Here is a 22,326-nt window from a genome sequence, read left to right on the forward strand (position 1 = left end):
AAGATGGGAGTGATATGCCACCCGATTCCCCCCCCCCTTGTGTTTAATCTGCAATGTAGTCTTACAATAACTAAAATCTACCCACCTGTGCAACCACAGTGCCACTAAAGATCAAGAGCGCCCTCTGTTGACAACATGTTGGCAACAAAAATTGACATTGTGATCCTTTCTACACAAAAAACCCAAAGTTTAAGAACACATCCTCCTTCCCAGAACAAAAACATAAATAAATAAATACATTGTAAATCTAAATGGGTACCTTTTTTTCTTGCAAAGGCCAGTTTAGATTGTTTCCTACAATGTATCTTTGCAAAGCAAACATGGAGTACTCTACATTGCTTTTAGTTTTGAATTTCTAAATAACACTTGTGTACCGGTAAGTATTCAATATCATTAATAACTAATGATACAGTAGGCATGTTCTTGCCAATTTTTCTGCCTTTGTAGAAGGTTTGGTGTTTATCAGAAGAAAGCTTGAACACATGAATTCAGACATACTGGAATTTGTATCAATGTGGAGTCATTTCTACTAAAGTTTCAAGTTTGAAAGTGTAGGTTCAAAATGCTCTTATTTAAACCAGAATTAATTTCCTGGGCTGAAATTCGGACTTAGTATCACAACCATCGTTGGAAATTCCACTTTTCTTAAAAATGACAGCACACCAGGTGCCATGATTTCATATGATGCTTGAGACAGTGTATGTCAAGGGTCATCTGTGTGCAAGTCGCAAATTCAGATCCTATATTTTGGCATTTTTATTTGCCATCTTAGTTTTCTGGGTTCTGAAATGGATTCTTAACTACCTCAATTAGCATTCGATGTACTGTGTATTTTGCATTTTTAACCGTTCTTCTAGATCATTTTTTAAGCACAGTCGTGTACCTTGTCATCGGCCATTCTGATGTGCTGTTCTTTGTCTTTGTGATTCGTCGTGAACTTTTTTATCCAAAGGAGTGATCTGGAGTCTTTTAATTTTTTTTCTGCACATAGTAATCATGGGGAACTTCCATATCACACATCAACATGAATCAAATTAGGTTTTGCCCTTCACCGACGTTTTTAAACACTGTATACTCACTGTGTTACCTCCCGAGTGAAAGCTGGAAAAAATCACATGGGTGGGACTTGAACCCATGACCTCCTGCTTTCTACCCGGTATTGCAGATGTCTTACCACTCGACCACCGAGCTAACGGGATCGGGTGGCCGGTTCAAATCTGATAAGACATCTGTGGTAAGACATCTGCACTAGAAAGCAGGAGGTCGTGGGTTCGAGTTCCACCCGAGTGATTTTTTCCAGCTTTCACTCGGGAGTATACAGTGTTTAAAAACGTCGGTGAAGGGCAAAACCTAATTTGATTTATATCCCCCCCGACGCAAAATTCCATCTTATAACACATCAACATAAGAAATCTCACCGCAAAAGCCCATCCCATAACCTAATTTGGGACTTGCACAAGACCCGACCAATGTATGCGACAACCAGAATATGGTGTTTGTACATGGCCGAATAGAAACAGATAATTACAGTCAAGTAAGGTATTCCATTATAAGTCGGTAATTTTGTTTTTTGATGTTTGCAGATGTTGTATACTACCTTTGAATACACGTAGAACACATATACCCACAGTTATAACTTTAAATTACATGTAGATGAAACAATCATTTCTTTTTGCTCTCTGTGGGTAATTTGTTTCTTGTGAAACAATGGGTATAGAATTAGTCTTCCATGTAGCAAACAAACTGATATGTGCAGGGAGACATTTGTGATGCGATCAATCTAATTGAGTCATTTGTCAACCCTGGTAATTTTTTTTTTCTCACAGATTTGAAAAGAGCACAACTTCAGCTTTCCTGCTGTGAAAACCGCATGCTGATACCATATTTAGTTAAAAAATAATGGAAGTCGGAACACCAAGAGATGTGATGAAGTGATGTGATGAAGTGGCCCTATTTTGGCCTGAATCTCCAAATGAAAGTTCCAGACAAACGACTCATTTAGCTTGATCGCATCACAATTTTTGTGGGAGACAAAAGCCCCATTAATGCAGAAAGCAAAAAAAAGCCCTGAATCACAATAAATACGTTAAACTTGCTTTGCAAAGTATAAACCTGCCTTCCTGCAATCCCAGTTCTGTCTCAGATACTTGATGCTAAGCTCCAAGATTTCTATTGCAATCTGGTCTGTAGTCGCCCGAGCCTGCTCCAATAATGATCTAATGTTCAGTTTCAGTATTCCTCCACCCATTCATTGTCATGGGTGAATGCACCTATGACTTCCTTCATGGCCAGATTTGGGATGAGCTGTTCTTGGGTGAGTTTGATCCGGGTCACTGGGTCAAAGTGGCCAACCCGCTGAAATTATTGGGGAAAAAAAGGATATAAGTTTGAAGGCTTGATGTTTCAACTGAAATGCCAATCCAGGATTGAAATGTCTGTCCTGGAAGAAGTTTTCTGCAAGACAATGTGTGAAACTGTAGTAGACATTAGACAAGCAGGAAAAACAAAAACATTTGATTAAAAAAATAAAGAAAACCAAAGAACATTTCATTGAAATTCTCATTATTGAGACAAAACAGACAATTTTGTTATTTCAAGAGATTGAAATTAATAATTGGCAGTGTTGTAGAAAAGTACTCGTACTCGGTACTCGTACTCGGCAACCTAAGTACTCGGCGTACTCGGCAGTACACAGTACTCGGAAAAAAGTACTCGACTACAACACTGATAATTGGCCTATTAATCAGACTTAACTTTCTCAATGATCTAGTACTGTATTATAGCAGGCTTTGATTTTAGATCATTTTGGGGTGGCGTCCAGAAATATATTATTATTTTTTAAACTTTAAACAGACCTGAGGGAATGCATAGTGAGAGTAGATAGTAGAGAGTTTGGGGTATTGAATTAGGTCTTGATTGAGTTTGGTATATTCTGAATATTCAAACCGGCTGATCTTAATACTTCAAAAGTGAATTAAGGCCAAAAAAAAAGTCTCCGTTTTCTGGTATGGAGCTTGCCCCCAAAGTGGTGCGGCGACGTGGCTTTTTTTTTTTACCTGACTTTTTTGCTTCAAATGTCGGCTGATGACTGCAAATGGTGCCCGACTAAACTTAGTGCAAATATATGGGAGTCCAGAGAGGCCACATAAAGCTTATTCTCGATCATAACCCCATCTAAAAACACGTTAAAATTGTGCAGCAGCAGGATTCCAGTCAAACCAGTGAGTTTGGAGGTTTTGAGACATCATCTTTCATTGAAAATTTTTTTTTTCATTTTGCCGACGCGAATGGCTACGGCGACGCGCGCGCATACCAGAAACCGGAGACTTTTTTTTTTTGGCCTAAGCCAAGATTCTCTGAAGCTACACGACCTAAAAACAAACTATTGTTGAGGCTCTTTAAATTTCAAAGTACTTTTTTTCTATAAACATATTGACCACAAAGACTACTTTAAGGGAGTAGGGGATGCTTTTGTCTTGTTATCAAGGAAATCTTTTAAAAAATGCACACTTTTCAGGTCTGAAAAACACTTTGTGCACGCCATGAAATTCTAAGCAACAGGAATCTCGGTATGTAAAAGTATATGAAGAATTGATTAGGTATGGTAAATTTTCATGATCTAGATCTTTAAGGGTTCTATCATGTAGAGGGCCTGCAAAATATAGGTAACTTCCTTTTAAACATCTGAGCCAAGCAGGTGAAAAGAACAAAAAATATTAATAAAGGCAAGATATTAGCATGGATTTTGCAAGATATGATCTAGGTTTTCAGGTCAAGCGAATGGTAAAAGCTAATACATAATGTATTAGATCAGATATGGAGCTAAATATAGGCAATCGCGGCCAAATAATATTCAAGTATTCAGCGGCATTTCGGTCAGTGTATGAATTCAGATCAAGAGCCTGAATCCAAGTTGAGGGAATTCATGCGCGGGGCCCAATTTTATGAATCTGTTAAAAACAGAATTCTGCACTTGCGATGGCCGATGTACTAACCTTTTCAAGCTAAACAAATTCCTTCAGTTTTTTTTTAACGTCAACTATGAGCGCAGAATTATCTGTTTACAATATACAAATGTAAGCGCAGCAATAAAATTGCATCCAGCTGCAATGACTGTTTTAGAATTGTGAATGTATGTACCGGTATGATGGAACCAGTGCAAACCAGTCCTGGCTAGATATTTGTGCATATCAATCATACTATGAAGCAAGACACTTCCCAATAATGTCCGTTAGTTACTTCATTAAACATAAATTACAAGCCTGAGTCTACATTTTATGGATACCAAAAGGCACCGTGGAACAGTTTCTGAGCTTTCACTTCATTAAAGGTATAGTCCATCATTTATAATCTGTGCATTTTGTTTGTTTGAAGCAACAAAAGTTCTCAAGGTCTAAAGAAGGGTGCTGAACAACTAACCTGATGAAGTTTCAGCTCAGCTTTAGCTGTATATTTTGAGAAAAACAACATTCTAGGATCTCGATTTCAAATCAAAAGTTTGCTGAATCATGTTTTGAATTGGGCCTAAATTCAGCGTCTGAGACATGTTCTCACTGAGCCGATTGCAGCTAGGCAATGTCATGCACTGATCCAATGAATTATAGCAACCGCGGCGCGTGTGCGTCATGCCAATGCTTGCGCGCGCTTCGCTGAATAAAAAAAGCAAACTACTAATTTGAATTTCCTACGGTGCTTCTTAAGAAGCACCGTTGGAAAGGCCTTCTTTTGTTGATTTCTTCAAAATGACAGCTTTACAGAAAGAATAATTTCACAGGGAGTTTAGTCCCCTTACTATCTTTCACCCAAGTATGTTTTTCAAAAATAATTACGCCAGTTACTTTTTGGATAGCTGCAAATGATGGACTCTGGCTTTAAGGAAGAAATAAGTGGTTCTAGGAGTTTAATGCTAGCCAGATGAGCTGAAGTTAAAGGCTTTTGAGCCCAGATCAGTTAAAATAGGGATCTTGTCATAACAACGTAAAAATTAAAGAATTGCATCTAACCACGATGCCTTATTTCCATCATGCCAGCCTGAAGTCATCAGGCAGACAAAAATTTCCATCAAGATACACCCAATTCCACGGCTTAATTCAATTTAAGACAACATTTTTCTGGGGCCATGCAACTCTGCATGGGCACATTAATCTTGAGTGGACTGGAAAACAGACTAATGAGCCACTCAATCATTTTTTATTTATGTTGACACATGTGAATACAGAGGGAGGGTTGAAAATACTTTCAACAGCCCAGAGAACAGCCCTTGTTGGAAAAAAATTGCATATAATCTGACTTTTTTTTAGGAGGTGGGGGGGGGGGGGGAAACAGAATAGATATCTCTTGAAATTGGGCAAAGTTAGAAAAAAAATCCAGAAAAGAAAAATGCCAAGAGGTTTGGTTGTGATTACAGATGAATGTTTCTATGCATACAAATATAACATTACAACAGTCTCCAAGTTATGAATATAGATAGAACAAGCTCGACTGGATCTCGGAAGCTGCAGGCCAACGAATTCGTGTTCAAGCATGAGTCACGTGATTGTGCCATGTACTTTCTGGAAGGAGTAGTGTTTTGAGTAAAAAAAATCAGGTTTTTTTGACCCCAGTTACCCCATGATGACCATTGACCCCAGTTTGGTCATGTGACATGTTGGGGCTGGGCTACTGATACTTTTGACAAAGTTTGGTTGAAATCGGTCAAAATATGTAGGAGCAATAGACAATGTCAACGTTTGTTACTAACTAACTAACTACATGTAACTGACTAAACTTGGTACTTGGTACTACTTGGTACTTGGTTAGTTTCCTCCTGAAACATCCTCTAGGGATCTTGACTAGGAGGTCACGGGGAGGTTTCGGCATCTATGTCTCGGTCACGATATGGTTATAATAGTTTTCCCTAAAGGTCTCGTGCGTCAAAGAGTCAGTGAGGTGTTGGGGCAGGTCATTCCATAATTTAATTGTCCTTGGAAAAAACGCGTTCTTGAATGCAGTTGAGGATGTTTTCACTATGTTGAATTGGTAGTTGTTCCCTCTCCTGGATCTCTGCATTTTCGATTGAAGATAGTCTGAAGCATCGATGTCAACTGTGTGAGTGATTATCTTGTAGAGTTGAGTCATCTGGTGGGTTTCCCTTCTGTCAGTTAACTTCTCCCATCCAAGAGACGAAAACATGTAGGAGACACTACTCTGTCTGGCGTAATCTCCATGAATGAAGCATGCAGCTCTGCACTGAATTTTCTCTATCGCAGACTGATGACTGATTTTATAAGGGTTCCATGCTGCTACACCATATTCTAAGAGTGGGGTGAAATATAACCTTTCCTTTATGTTTTTAGAGCTCATGTAGAAATTTCGAGTTTGATGAAGTTGAGGACTCTCGTTGCCTTGGTAACAGCATGCTGCGTCTGATTTTCCCCTCCCAAATCATTTTGGATTTTTATGCCCAGATACGTGAATTCCTTAGTTGCTTCAAGACCCACTCCATCCATCTCATAGGTAGGTTCACCAGGATTGCGTTTACGAGAGACTCTCATCGATTTACATTTGCTCGCTAACGGAGAGACATGATGATTTGCTGAGCTGCTACTCGCAGCTAAAATAGATATCAGGTACAAACCAACACAGAGTATTTGTATCAAGCTAGTTTAATTCGTCGGGTGCCCGGCAGAAGGGCATATGAGTGTTCTGATGCAAAAATCATTTTCAAAAAAATGGCATTGAAAGGTTCCATTGTTCCCTCGCGCGCATTATGTATCCAATGTTCTCCTACACGAACTATAAATCGTACGAATTTGAAATTTGTCGCACGTATGAATCATAAGTTTTGGATCAACTTGTATTAATTTCTGATAAAAATGTTTAAATTTCATTCAATTGGAGGCAGTTTTCTGCATATGCCCTTTTGCTGGGAACATTTTGGTCATTACGCGCTATTGCATAAGGGCATATGCACATACATGTATGCCCTTCTGCCGGGGCACACGACGAATTGTTCTTGTTTTAATAGCTGATGTCAGTTTGCACTTGTAAGGCAGTGACGTCATGTTTCAAAGGGTCTGTAGGCCTACCATGCCTACTGTACTTTCGTGAGAAAAGCACCACTTTGCAGTATTCCTAATCTCCAGGTCAATGAACTGGGAAGTAAAAATTCCAAACACGGCACGGCGGACGGCACATACGCATGCAGAATACACACCTGCTTAACTGTCATTTCTCATGAATAATTCATGAATTATTCATGAGCATGTGACTGGGCCCGCATGCTAAATAAGGGGTGATACGCCTTTGCTGGTATTGTTGCATATATTCTGCAAGTTAATCAATTAGTTTGCATCTGAGAACTGTACCACCTGTCTGCACATCTTGCATCACCGTATGCACTCAAGGCGTAAATTGCCACTGCTGATTCAACTCATTCAAATTCTTGCCCAGACGTTTTCTCATTAAGACTGATCTTCCTTGTGACTGAGGGAACTACATGTGTTTGGTATTTTTTGAGCGTATAATTGTCATGCCCTACAAACACCTAGAAGTAGGTTGACAAATTCACTGCCTGAGCAAAATTAGCCAAAGAATGACAGATGATGTCCTTTAATAAATGGGGCTACCTATGCAAAAGTTTGGTTGTGTAGCCTAACAGCAAAGGCAAGAGACAAGCAATTACGTGTCAATGGTTCACACGTACTGGTCATCCATTAACACTTTGGAACTGCTGCTTACCGGGGAAGTTCCCTATTTGATGTATGCGGTTTCCTGTGGTTCCATAATTATGTGTCATTTGGTTGTGCAAGCAAGTCCAGTGCATCCACAGTGCAACGACAGTCTCCTTTACCGTCAGATGCTTGTCAAGCATCACTCGGACCACATTTCTGCCTGCCTCCTTTTGGTCTTTCTACTTTACGTCTACAAAATGTTTTCCTCTCTGAGCGGCATCATAGCCTACTGCACCGCTGACAGCTCAGATATATCAAACGGCACCCTTTCTTTGACAGTCTCAAGAAATCTGGGTCAGCCATAATTTTTTTCAAAAAGGGAACGAGGGTTTGTAGGGGGGGGGTTCAACCATCTGCTTCTTCCCTAAAAAAAGAAGATGTTTTTGGCTGGCGCAGGTGACAGAACATTTGCCATGGCCTACATATGCTGTGAGCAGCTTAAAGCCATCATGACAAGAAAGTGCAAACCAGGTTCAACTGAAATTGCTCAAAGGCCCTCAGGTAATTTGAAACTGCTTGAAAACATGATAGCGCAAATCTGCGGGAAAATCTACGCTGGAATCAATAGTGTCGGAACTAGTACAAAACACTCCAGGAAAGTGTGCTTAATAGGTACCTGTAAATGTTCCTCTATATCCTTCCTGTCGTATGTGATGCCGCTGGGTGTAATGACGGGATCTTTCATGATCTCAAAGCTGATCTTCCCACATAGGTAGTCTGGTACCTCTCTCGTCTGCCAAGACAAAAAATATGAACCAACAATCATTGCAAAATTGAAATCAAAATACTTTGCCAACATAAAAATTTATAGACAAAACTAAAGAATGAAAACTATGAAAAACTAAAGAATGGATACACAAAATTATTAATGACACATTTCAACTACTTAAAATGATATGCACCCAGTTCATGCGATTGAATATTTTTGCACTTTGTTTTAAATCTGCTGACAGGATATACAATAACATCACCAAAAAAAAAATCCCAATTCCTAACTTTTTTTTGAAAACTTGCTGCTTATAAATCTGGTGCTAAAATCCCAAACAAGCTTTTTTCTTCCAACAAAACATCCTGGCCTTTCAAAGATACGAATGACACTTTTCATATTTAGATATACAAGGCTGTGATTTTTCCCCCATACCAAATTCCCCAGTGGAGACGGAGCATGCTCCAACTATTAGTGTAAGTATATTTGTCTAGGGAGGCATTTCGCAAGGGGAATGCTAAACGTAGAATTAATTGGACGGATGCTCTGGTTGCCGACAAAAATAAAATAAAAAGACAGACACACAAAAAGTACTGACAGTGACAATTATCAAAACGTCCTGTCAATTTATCAGTTGGAGCTCCCCGGCATTTTAGAATATCTAAAGAAACTGGGATGGGCCCAGTTGAGATTTAATGGGACCAAAGTACAGGCTCCTTACATGTAATTGTAAACGACCCCTAAATTGAGGTGGTATTTAAGCTTTTGACATTTTGATGTGGGGGGAGGTTAGAGCTAATGGAGAATCTCCTGGCATTTCTGTTCCAAATCCTAAACATTGTTACTGAAGAGGAATTTTTCATGGAGTATGTCAACATTTTAAGTGGATGACCATTTTTTACTTTTGGGGATGGTTATGGTAACTTGGCATTTTGTGGTGATACGGAGGTGCATATGTGAGTAGCACAACAACACTGATGATGAGTTAAAAAAAAAGGAACCTTCCTCAAATATGTGCGTGTGAACCAAGTTTATCTCAAATTTGGTGAATTAATCGTAAACATTTATGATAAGTTATTCTCTGATCAAGAGATTATGAAATCCTCACATAACCACGGAAACCTTGCGTAAAAACACCAATGTTTTTACGCAAGCGAAGTCAGAGACCATGAATATTTAAAAATGAACCGCACAAACACTTGGACTCATCTAGCTCATAGCTCAGGCATGGAAGAGATTTACAGTAAATTTACCTTGGATGTATGCGCATTGATATTTATCTATTAACAGCTTACCAGAAAGTCTTATGAAAGAGAGATGAGCTATTCTTTGCTTCCTTTAAGGTTTAAATTCACCACTCTCTTTAAGATTTCCTGTTCATTTGAGGTAACTTGCACTTCTGAATTTTCAAGAGACAAGACTTGAATTTCTTCAACTTTTTTGATGACCAAAGAAAAACATTTACGTACGTCAAAAGTATTTCAAAGAAACTTGTGAATTTTGGATGGTTTTGTTCGATACCAAGACTTTGTGTACCTTTCTTAGCAAAATACTCAAGAAAATCTCATCAGTGCTGTTGACAAGATCCAGGTACATGTAATTTTCCAAGTCAAAGTTATTGGAATAAATAACACAGGAAAAGAAAACACTTCAAAACCACCACCACAGAGAGCGACACCTGCCCTGATTTAGTGCCAATGTCATGATTAATCGTTCAATTGGGGGTTGTGTAATTACTGGCTTGTCGAGGACTTTCAATGCCGTAACACAGATACCAAGTCGCTTTGTGAGATCACGGTCAAATTTCTCCAGCTACACGGGAAAAGGGAGACATCAATGTGACAATCTATGTTATTAATCGCTTATTTATCTTCCAATGTGGTGATTAGCTTTTCCCGTTTGCCGCCCTGGTGATATCCCAGTCCAATTACTCATTAACTTTCCGTTGACTTTTAAGAGCAGGCTTCTTTCCTTATCGCCGACAAACACTCCTCAGTGATTCCTTGTGATCTTATAGAGAACTTGTGTACCAAGTGCTTCACCCTGATTGTTGTTGGCAAACAAACAGTCTCTTTGGAAGAAGCCGACAGTGACAACATCGCAAGGAAAGGAACAATTTCCTTCTTATTACGGTTTCGCAGATTGTCAAGATCAAAGAGATACCGAGAACATTTTGGTTTGGCTAACCGACTTTGAATTTCATCAGTGGGTCAGGCGAATGGGACTGAAAGTGGGTCGCTGCGGGGGCTTGGAATTAGAAGTTTTCAGGTGCTTCACAAGACACTGTTTGTGGAAATGAAGATATTCTTACTGAGTAAATGGTCCGTGGGTAAATTGAACTTCAAAGCAATGCCAAGGAATTCAGTTTGATTAATTCATCAAGATTTCTCCTTAAAAATGTAAACTAGGTTACGACTCCTGCATTTCTTTTTTCGGTTGTCTTGTTTTGTTTTTGATACATGCATCTCTTCAGTGATGCATGGATTAGCAATGCACTGAGTGGGAGAAACATATGAAAAACAATCTGTCTTCTTTGTTTGATTAACCCTAACCTTCCAAAATCCTCTTTGCAAAATGGAGGATTTTGCAGGATTGAGGCTATATGGCAAAAAATGTGTGGCTCATTTTGGAGAATGCACTGTGTCAAGGTCTTAGGCCGGAACTTGTGTTATTAAATGCTCAGCCATGCATTCATTTAGGCCTGGATTATACTTGAAATCCTCGGCACTGCTCCAGGATGTCACTGGCTCTGCCTCAACACATTGACAGTCACTGCCACAGGATTTTGCAGGATTCAGGCAGTGGTTACCCCTCCATGGACCATATTCAAGAAATTATGGATGATTTTGGAGGATTGAGGCTGTATGAAATTTTTACATAGAGGCAATTTGAAGATTTTCTTACTCTTCTTCTTTCGTCCACCGTAGCAAATAGCTCATTTAGCTCCTTCATATGTCTGTCCTGAAATAAAACAGAAACAAACAAAACCATTCTCTTCTGTCCTGAAATAATTTGGGGCATTACATGTACATTAATGTAGGTTTTCCCAGTCATTTTAACATTATATGTATATCACACGAATTCCCTGGAACAATACTGCATATTTGTTAAAAGTTCCAATTTCAACACAATGTCGGGATTGCAGGCTTGAGGTACACATGTACGTCCTGAGCAAGCTTGAGTGTGATGAGCATGCCATCTAGACTCCAAGCAACTGTACTTTGGGCAATAATGTGGCTTGTCAGGGAGCTTGTCAGGGAGCTTCTCTCGTCTTTCATTTAGTTGGCCTGAGGTTGACAAGGGGCTTTCATCCAGTAAGTGCTAGAGGCAGTCCTTCATTTCTTGATCATGTAAGTTCTCCCTCCTCTTGGTAATACATTTCTTCTGTTCTCACAAAGGTGAGTAATAGGATAATACTGCAAGCACTATGGCGCTTCATCCCAAGGGTATCAGAAACAGCCAGATAGTCAAATTGTTCTCCGAAGAAGGCATGTACATGTGTGATACAGTTTCTGTCAGCATTTGACTGCATCATCCCCCTGAATTCCAGCATTGACAGCCATCTTTTGTACAATCGAGTCTCAAAAACAAGTGACAAGAAAATGCAGAAATACCCACAAATTTAAAGACATTCATATGCTACGAAATGCAAAAAGTGCACTGTTTAGATTTAAATGGCCAAAGCGCAAAAATGATTGACCCCCCCCAATACAAAACCAATCACCACATGAGATGAATTTTACCAAAATAGGGATGAATTAGAATGCTACAAATTTGAATTATACTGCACCTCAAATTGAAATCCGTTGGTTGCTATTTGAAATTGAGAATTGGAGATCGACAATGTTCTGAAACAACATTTAAAGTACCATTCTGGGGAATTTGTGTGACATAAAGTGTTAATATAACTGGAAAACCTAAAGTAAGAAACTATTGCAAGTACATATAGACATGTACATATAATCTTGATGGAAAAACCTTTGCATAATTTCACTCCTCACACTGATGATTTGAGCACAAAAATCTCATTTACATTAGCAAAGTAATTTATTTGAGGGAGGTGGTTGGGGTTAACAGAAGTTATCCTCAACTGCAACAGGTGCACGATAAAAATATTAGATTGCTTTGCAAAACCCTGTCAAATATTCCACCCTGAAGCCTCGGCAAAGACACCTGGCCCAACCCGGAGACGAAATTCTAAAACAGCATCGGCGTGCATTCATGCATAATGCATTGTCTAGAAATAGAATGCTTATTTGCTCATCGCCTCCAGGTGTAACCTAACACCAAGGGAGCGTTGCGGGTGCAAAGACTTGTAGAGAGGAATGTCCTACATCGAGGATGTGTGGGGAGGTGGGGTCAGGGGGGTTGTGGTAGGGGGAGGGAGAGGCGTACGACTGTGAGTGTGATACAATCACTTGTTGTATACATTTGTAATTTGGATGGAATAAGTTTCCATTGTATAACACTGAAATTTGGTAATGGGAGCACAAAAACTTGTTCATTTGTGACATTTACCAGTATGTTTGAGATCATTGGAGAGGGAGATTGAGATTCAGGAAACAGGGGATCACCTGTACAGGGATATGTTTTTTACTTCAGTTTATGACTGATATGACTTGACAGGGATGAAGGATTATTTCCATTTTAAGCTTGGAGGGGGAGGGGGAGGGGGAGGGGGAGGGGGAGGGGTGGTGTAGTGGGAAATTAACTTACATATTTGTCACATTTGCGACTGAGAGAGGATCAGATACTTTTTGTACACTGTTTAACAATCAGATTCTGGATGAGGGGGGTATGACTGGTACATTAAAAATTTATTCATGACATCAAGACTGAGATGGGGGTGGGCCGTTACATACACTGTGTATGTAACTCATGAGGCCAGACAGTGGGACGCCTCTCCTGCCCTCTGAATATCTGATCCCGACCTTGCTTGCTGGAGAGCCGTGATTACCCGAGGCTGTTGCTTGTCAATGAAGCACACAAGCATCTGACTTCCTCCGATATGAAGAATTCATTACTCTCAATGACTTATTATATTTGTTTGACAAAAACAACCTCAAGTCCATGGGGAGGGAACAACCACACTGAATAGAGTGTGTCCCCCTCCCTTCTAACCTAATAAACTTTAAACATACTCTCAAAGGACAATCTCAAATCCGTTTTTTTTTTTCCAAACAGTCGCTCAAGAGTGGTTTCTAAGAAACAATCAGATGCTAGACTTGAACCTATGAAACCTACACAAATGTTGACGACTCGTATTGTGTTACAAACATCTTGTGAACTGAATTCGACTGGAATAATACATAATAAATTACATTTACATGATAAGATGCTAGACTTGAACCTATGGAACCCAAGACAAATGTTGACGACTTGTATTGTGTTACAAACATCTTGTGAACTGTACTGAATTGGACTGAAATAATACATAATAACATTTACATGTACATGTATGTAGCGCTTCCTACAGGCGTTTCAAAGCGCTGTCTACATTGTGAAAAAGTATGTTTTTAACTGAGTCTTGAATGTGTTAGTGACAGTGAGTCTTGGATATGCCAGGGGAGCCTGCTCCAGAGTGTTCGTGTAGGTGCAGCCACTGCAAATGCCCGCTGACCGTAACAAGTGTTGGTACATGGGCCTTTGAAAAACACACGCCTGACATTTGAAAAATACACACCTAGTATAAGACACTTGGATAAGAGCATCCTAAAGAGGCTCAAACTTGTAACATCACCAGAGTTGAAAGACATTCTTGTACATTATGTAAATATGTCTCTGGTTTTATTTTCTGAAAAATACTATTCTGGTGATCAAAACAGAATTCTTGAAACAAACAACAGCAATCTGGCTTTAAGGTTTGACTAATCTTAGGGTCGCTGAAGTAATAATAGTCATTGAGCATTGTTACAGCTACTTGTTAAATTCATTGAATATTTTTTTAATTGTTTATTCAATTGTACATCGACTAATCATATCATCAATTAGGCAATTTCTCTTTCAAATCAAGTCAATACTTACATAATCAACATCAATTTCCTGTTTCTTATCTTCAATCGTTTCTTTTGTATCCTCTTTTTCCTGGTCCAATTTCAACTCGGCCTTTTTTCTGGAATAAAAGGATCCAAACGAAGATTGGAAGAAACTGTCTTTGTACAGACAATATAGTCTAGTGTTTCCCTGCACAGCTACATGTATGTTCTCAAGAGGTGAAAGTACACAATTACTATTAGTTGAGGGCATTTCAGTATCGGTTTTCACCCCGCATCAATGCTCAGCTTCATTCTTTAATGTGATTTTAAATTTTTTTGTGCCACAATTATGTGGAAATGTTCACAAAAAATATGTGTCATTGGCAAGCATTGGTTGTAAATGGGTTTCAACCAGCTAAATATAGCCGGCCAAGTACCGGTAAGCTGGGAAGGAAGCCGGCTAACCAATAAGTCATCCAACAAGCTAGACAGTGAACCAACCAGAGAGCCAGCAAGCCAGCTGGCTAGCCAGCCTGCCAGCCAGCCATCCATCACGCCAGTCAATTAGTCAGCCAACCAACCAACATGGCAGGCCAGTCAGTAAGTCAACTGGGAAGCCAAAAAGCCAGCCACTCAACCAGCTAGCTAACCAGCCGGCCCACAACTTGACAGTTGGTAAGCAAGCCAGACAACTAGTCAATCAGCTAGCTAGCTAGCATGCCAACTTGGCAGCTAACAAGCAAAGCAAACCAGGCTGCCGGTCAACAACCAGCTAGCTAGCCAGACAGCATGCCGGCCACTAAGCCAGCCAGCATGTCATCGGGGAGCTAGCCAGCAAGCAAACTAGCCAATCAGCCAGTTAGATAATCCGGGAGCAGGGGAGCAAGCCAGCCAGTCAGGCTGCAAGCCAGCCAGCGAGCCTACCTACAGGGAAGCAAGCAATCAGCAAGTCAGCCACCTACAAATACTGACATGGACCCTAACTAGGTACATCTAGGCAGCCAACGACATCACCAGCCACACTCGTTTGGATCTACCACACCATGAAATGCTATCACACACATAGACACAAAAGGCACTATACACTGTATTAATGATGTATGCATAATAAATGCATAATAAATGCATACACAAATAATGTGTGCATAATAAATGGCACTATACACTGTATTAATGATGTATGCATAATAAATGCATAATAAATGCATACAAAAATAATGTGTGCATAATAAAGTTCCACTCTCACAGTTATAAATGGACATTCCTTTTTTTTTTCATAGGGCCACTTGCCTTTCCCTGTCTTCAAGGATGAGTTTGTTGAGGAATGACTGCAGTTGAATCTCTTGCTGTATTCGTTTCTCTTCCATCATGGACCATCTCCGTTTCTTGGCTTGCCTCAATGTATAGGCAATGTCATCGCCATAGTTCAGCTTCAGCTCCTTGGCAAGATCCTGAGCTGTTTATCAGAAACAAAGTTTTCCATCATAAACTTTTGAAGGTCATTAATGGTATCTGGATTTTGGCCAATCGGGAGGAATTCCCATTCCCTTGATCCAAAGCCATTCGATCAGGAAATTGTGTCTGACGCATTACAGATAACTCTATGTAGACAGTTTCATTTTTAATAATTTACAAATAGTCTGATGAGAATGTGTGTATGTACTTCACCTTTTGAAAGACTTGCAATAGCCTCATCATACAAATCTTGCTCCATCAGGGCGTGGCCCAAGAAAAAGTGGGCCTTGACGTTATTTTGCTCCAGCTCTAGAGCTGACCGGCAATCCCCGGCTGCTGCCTCCCAGCGCCGAAGCTTTATCTTGCATAGTGATCGGTTGGTGAAGAAACGGGCATCGGAGGAATTCTTTAACTGTGGGCACAAAAGCATTTGTTTGTGGAGACATTAAAACGTTCAAGTACTCAGAGAATTTCCTTTCATATTGTGTGACTGAACACAATTCTTGCTATCAATTTGGGTAACACAACACAATTGAACAAAAACGTCTGTGAAAATGAACACTTGTTTTCATCATCTGGCATGTACAGGTACACCACCCTACATTATGTATACATGTACACATACCCTATACAGTGGGCACTGACAATGGGGAGCTTCTTACATTGCCTTGTCTATTTCCGGTTATTTATTTGTAACTAAATGACTTCAGTGCAGAGCATTGAATACTCATCGCAGTGGGTGTAATCTTGTGTGCAAATATTATGTGCAAATAAATCTATGTCAGCAGACGTATAAATCCTGCAAACACCTACACCTATTGCAACTTGCAAAGAGTGCGTTCAATTACTTCCCCCAGCTTACTCGCGCCTGGCTCCTCGCTTAATGACAGACATGCGCAGTGGAGCTAAATAAACGAACGGTTTCGGGTTAAGTTTCGTGCAAGAGCTGGAAACATAGGCGTCGCGAGGATTTTTTTCTATAGGGGGGCAAAACATATTTTCCAAAAAAATCCTGTTTTTCTCAAGTTATTCCTGACTTATCAGTTTTAGAGGGGGGTAGGGACATTTTGCCCCCCCCCCACCCACCCATTAAATTTACACCAATATGACTTCTCGCTTCTTTTTTTCTCTTTTTTTTCTTCCTTTTTTTTTGCTTTTCCGGGGGGGGGGGGGGGGGGGGGGGAATGTTGCAACCTGAAACCACTTTTTTTTCTTCATATGTCATCTCAATGAAGGTCATTCATTGCAAAAATGATGATAAGACATGAATCTGGGACTGAGAAATATTTCCATTTTGTTAGGAAAAAAAATGGCTGGACTCTCCGTAGACTTTGTACACAATCGTATAGTGGCGTCAGGTTGCAAAATTTTTCCGAATTCCCAGGCTGCATCCGAATCAATTATGTCTAGAGCACGTCCACGCCCAGTGAAAATACGCGGGGACGCGCTGACAATAATTCGTAATCGTAGCTCCGTGCACATGGTGCATAGAGCTACAGAGGGTTTGTAGCTCTATGCTCCGTGGAAGCCCGTTTCGGACACGGCCTGAGGCATCCGCCGGACGTTGCATGACCTTATGGGATACTTACCCAAGTAACCAACTCGGCGAGTCGGACACTTGGGCCAGGCTCGTGAGAGGTAAATCGAACGCTGTCGTGCTTGCACTAGTAAGCGCGGGGGAAGTAATTGAATGCACTGAAATCATGCATGAAACATGAAACAAAATCTTAATACAATAATTTTGTGAAATAATCAGTAGGTACAATAAATATCTTGACCATGGGGTTGACCTTAAAAATACATCCTTCGAGGTAAAGGCAAGAATGTTGCAACCTGACGTCACTTTTTTCTTCATACATGTATCATCTCAATAAAGGTCAGTCATTGCAAAATTGATGACAAGACATGAATGTGGGACTGATGACTGAGAAACTTTACCAATTTTCCTGACTCTAGTCCATGGACTTTGTACACAACCGTTGAAGTGGTGTCAGGATGCAACATTCTTTCCGAGGAAAAATCTTAACACTGATATTTGATAAATGCCAAGGCTATGATCAATAACATTGTCAATGATTTCACTCAGTGCCTAAACCCGGTTGATTTTGATGAATTTGCATCTAGGTGTTTATTTAAATAGTTAGAATTCAAAAAGAGCCCGACAAGAGAGTGTAATAAAGGTAAATACATAGGCCGTGTGGGAAAGAATGTAGTATCCAGACGCTATTTCAGTGGTTGTGTACAAGGTCTATGGATTGTCAAGAAAATTTTGTATTTCCTAACAAAATTGGAAATGTTTCTCAGTCCCTCAGGTTCATGTTTATCCAACATTTTTGCAATGACTGACCTTTATTGAGATGATATATGAAGAAAAAAAGTGGCGTCAGCTTGCGACATTTATTCCGAAGTATTTATCAATGTCCTGAACTTTCTAAATACAGCAACATACAAACATACATATTTTGGCTATCGTGTAGTGTAGGGCCCCGTTCCTATAAGGGAACAAATCCACTTTAAAATTATTAGACCGACCAAACTAGTTGGGCGACATTCTCAATAAACAGGTATGTCATAGATAGAGGCCAGGGTTTTGATTGAGAGAAATTTGGGGGTAAAAAATGCCGATGACATCGACAGCGCGGCGACAACGCGCAACCCGAAAATAAAGATGGCGATCACCTAGCCCTAGTTTAATTTTTTCTAAGAGGCAAATTTCACCAGAAGGAAGCACAGGGATGTCCTAAGTTTGGGACAATATTCAGAGGTACGGGTAAGTGAACCCACCTTCCGAGTTTGAGTTGGAATGATTGAAACAACATTTTTGGTTTTTTTATTTTCAAATCCTCACTTTTGGGAATCAATGTGCATATAGCACAGCATGTAGAGTCTACTCAGTGCGGGCCATATAGATCAAGAAGCCCGCAAAATTGCCTGCAGCACAAAACACTAATAAAGTACAAAAACGTCCATCAAAATGGAGACATTTCACACAGAACCGCTACACAGTTTGCCCCTATACTCCGTACTTTATCTCTTGACATACTCAAGTATCATGCGCAGAACTAACATAGGTGGATTCTGTCGGTTTTTAGGCCAAAATGATGAAAAATATGCCCTTTCCGCACTGAGCCAACCTGACACTTGAAACGTGCACGCATATGATCGAGCGATGATTTTCGGTTCGCTCGGAGCGCGCCGCGGGGGGTACGGTACATGCACTTGTACGCATGCACATACTATCATTTCGCTTGTACCGTACCCCCCGCGGCGCGCTCCGAGCGAACCGAAAATCATCGCTCGATCATATGCGTGCACCTTTCTAGTGTCAGGTTGGCTCAGTGCGGAAAGGGCATATTTTTCATCATTTTGGCCTAAAAACCGACAGAATCCACCTATGTTAGTTCTGCGCATGATACGTATGTCAAGAGATAAAGTACGGAGTAAAGGGGCAAACTGTGCAGCGGTTCTGTGTGAAATGTCTCCATTTTGATGGACGTTTTTGTACTTTATTAGTGTTTTGTGCTGCAGGCAATTTTGCGGGCTTCTTGATCTATGAGGCTCCACTATGTGGAGCCTCATAGTTCTAGGAGTACGGGCCATAGACTAGGGCTAGCGATCACTGCACGAGCATGCACAGCGCGCTGAATCGCAAGGCACAAACCGCGAGGGAAAATCGTGATTTCTACCCCAAGAAACTGTTAAAAATTGCAAAACTGGTGTCATTAGAATTGAGGAAAGTCTGTTTTTGATTGTAAAGGTGATTATTTGAGCAATAAAAAACATGTTTATAAATTTTAACAAAACAGGGGCCCTACACTACACGATCGCCCGTATTTGTATAATGTCCGAAAACTGGGCACCGCCCATACATAATTACGTACGATTGCTTTGGAGTAGCAAGTGATTGCCTCTTCGTATTTGTGGGCCCCGTAGAACCGGTTACCTTGCTCCTTCAACTCTGTGGCACTCATGTTTACTTCTGGAAAGTATAAGTAGTAACATGAAAAGTCCTTTTCTTCTCAGTAAATGTCGGATAACCCCTCAAGTCGATTCACAAAATATGCTTTTCTAATGCGACGTAAGTCGCCATTTTCAAGAAGTGCGCCCTCAAGTGTCTCTTCGTTAGTGCTTCCACCTTCAATTTTGAATTTCCTTTCGATTGGAATATTTCTTTCCCTGAGATTTCCCGAAAATTCCCGACCTTTCTTTTTTTTGGAATATCTTAAGTTTTTCCTTAGATATTTGTAAATTTAAAGGCAGGGTTGTTTGATTGAAATTATTTGATTTAAATCACGATTTAAATCACTTGAAAAAAAAAACTTTTACAAAATCAGGTTCGACGCCTCATTATAGATCCGACGCCTCATAAGTCCGAAATTTCGGACTTATGAGGCGTCGGACTTATGAGGCATACAATTTATTTGTTTCGCCTCATAGGTCCGACGTCGGAAAAACGAGGCGTTTAATTTGTCGGACTTACGAGGTCGGAGCTATGAGGCGTCGGACCTATAGGCGTACTTATGAGGTGTCGGACCTATGAGGCGTCGGACTTATGGGCCTTTATTGGTTAGGGAATGCGATTTTGTCGGACTTATGAGGCGTCGGACCTATGAGGCGTCGGACTTATGAGCGGACCCCCAAAAAATCAAAGTCATGTACAAAAGAAGAAGAAGATATTCATAATTACGACACTAGGTCATCAAATAAGCTTAATAAAGTTAATAATATTAATAAGTTAGAACATCCCTACACATCTCCTGTACGACACCAGAGACCCCTCCTTTGGAACAAAATTCGATCTTCCTGCCCAATGACGTCAATTAGAGTATGTGTTTTATAAAAAATCGACTTCTCACCGTAATGTCAATGGTGATTAAGAGCAAAATTATTACTTTAATTGCCAAATAAAATTATTAAAAATACATTGAAAGTCAAAATTTACTTCATGTAACTTTATGAGGTAATGAATTTAATGTAATAACATCTATTATTTATTATGAATATCTCCTTTGGTTAATCATGAATTGTATAACTACATGTATTCTTTGTGAAGGGGGCAGACCCAGTGCAAGCTTCAGCTTCTCGTCTGACATCCCCATACTATTATTTCCGTTGATATATTTACCTAATGTACAGTATTCAACTTACCTTATAGTATGGAAATAAACCTGAGACTTGAAACCTGAAACCATTGCATGATACGCTAGTAGGAATTTTAACCCAATTTGAACACACTGATGTTATCTTGTGGGTCATTCAATCCAGTATGTTCTCCTGGCAGTTGACATGTTGGTTATGTCCACTGTCATCAACTTTCAAATGAGCTAATGTATGCAAAAAGATGATTCATGTCTGGTTCCTTTTTTGCACAAAAACATTATCATTTAGTATGATTGGATTGGGTCCGCTCATAAGTCCGACGCCTCATAGGATTCCGGACTTATGAGGAGTCGGACTTATTTATTCCGCATCATAGGTCCGACGCCGTATAAGTCCGAAACAACGTTTGTCCATTGTCGGACGTGTGAGGCGTCGGCCTTATGAGGCGTCGGACCTATGAGGCGGAATTTATGCCTCATAAGTCCGACGCCTCATGAGTCCGAAATTTTGTTTATAGCTCCATGATCCATCACAGTTTGGGAATCGATTTGGCTGGGTATTTAGGGTGCGTACCTATGTACCTATGTTCCCAAATGTTCCCCAACCCTAACCATACTAACCCCAACCCTAGCACTAAGGATTTGGGGGAACATAGGTAATTGGGGAACATATGTATTGGGGAACATCGGGTAGATCCCGGTATTTAAATGTCGATTACAGACTTCGTTTTGGTTCAGGAGTTTGTGTGCTAGTGTGATTCGAGTAATAAGGAGGGCACTCGCAGCTGGAGGCTGCCGATCCTATATACCCGCCTCTTGATGAGCAGACTTCCTCGACGATAATTTGGCCCACGGAGCTCTCGAATGCCAATTAACCTACATAACAGCCGTTCTATTTTTCTCCCACAGGCCAAACTAATTAGATTTACGCGGTGTGTAAACTGTTGTTACTAGCGTGGACGACCGGAAAAGAGGATGCCCTAACCAGTGTCTGGAATGCATAGGGCTGTTTAGATTGATTTAATTTGCATTTTAAGGATGAAGCAATTGGGAGAAATGTGATGTCATGTTGCCATAGCTAGCTCCATCCTCTATCGTGGAATGGGTCGAGTAAGGTTCTCGTTCAACTTTAATTTTATAAATTAAAGAGGTATCGTTTTATAAATTAAAGAGGTATGAAAAAGAAAACTGATGGCACCTATAATTTTGCCGTCGTATAGGCCTTTATAGTGTAACAAACTATAAAGGGAATCTGGGTTGTAAATGTTCGTATAGAAACTTGGAAGAGTCGATTTGTAAAATATGCGCGTTGTGTTTCCAAGTCATTATGGTCCACTGCAAGTATTTTGTGAAATAAATAAACAAAGAGGTGCTCGTAT

General features: G+C 40.2%; 1 protein-coding gene across 1 annotated transcript; it reads right to left on the reverse strand.

The window, feature by feature from the left end:
• Positions 1-858: 858 nt before the first annotated feature.
• On the reverse strand, positions 859-19,974 carry LOC119734322 (E3 ubiquitin-protein ligase CHIP-like). The gene is made up of 7 exons (XM_038207760.1): positions 19,730-19,974; positions 16,062-16,260; positions 15,684-15,849; positions 14,443-14,530; positions 11,323-11,379; positions 8,329-8,445; positions 859-2,355 (listed from the first exon to the last, which is right to left on the reverse strand). Exons 1-7 carry the CDS (start codon positions 19,817-19,819, stop codon positions 2,230-2,232), a joined length of 843 nt encoding a protein of 280 aa, XP_038063688.1. The 5' UTR covers positions 19,820-19,974; the 3' UTR covers positions 859-2,229.
• Positions 19,975-22,326: the final 2,352 nt, after the last annotated feature.

This window comes from Patiria miniata, unplaced genomic scaffold (genome assembly GCF_015706575.1).
Source record: "Patiria miniata isolate m_02_andy unplaced genomic scaffold, ASM1570657v1 HiC_scaffold_27, whole genome shotgun sequence".
In the NCBI taxonomy this organism is placed as follows: Eukaryota; Metazoa; Echinodermata; class Asteroidea; order Valvatida; family Asterinidae; genus Patiria; species Patiria miniata.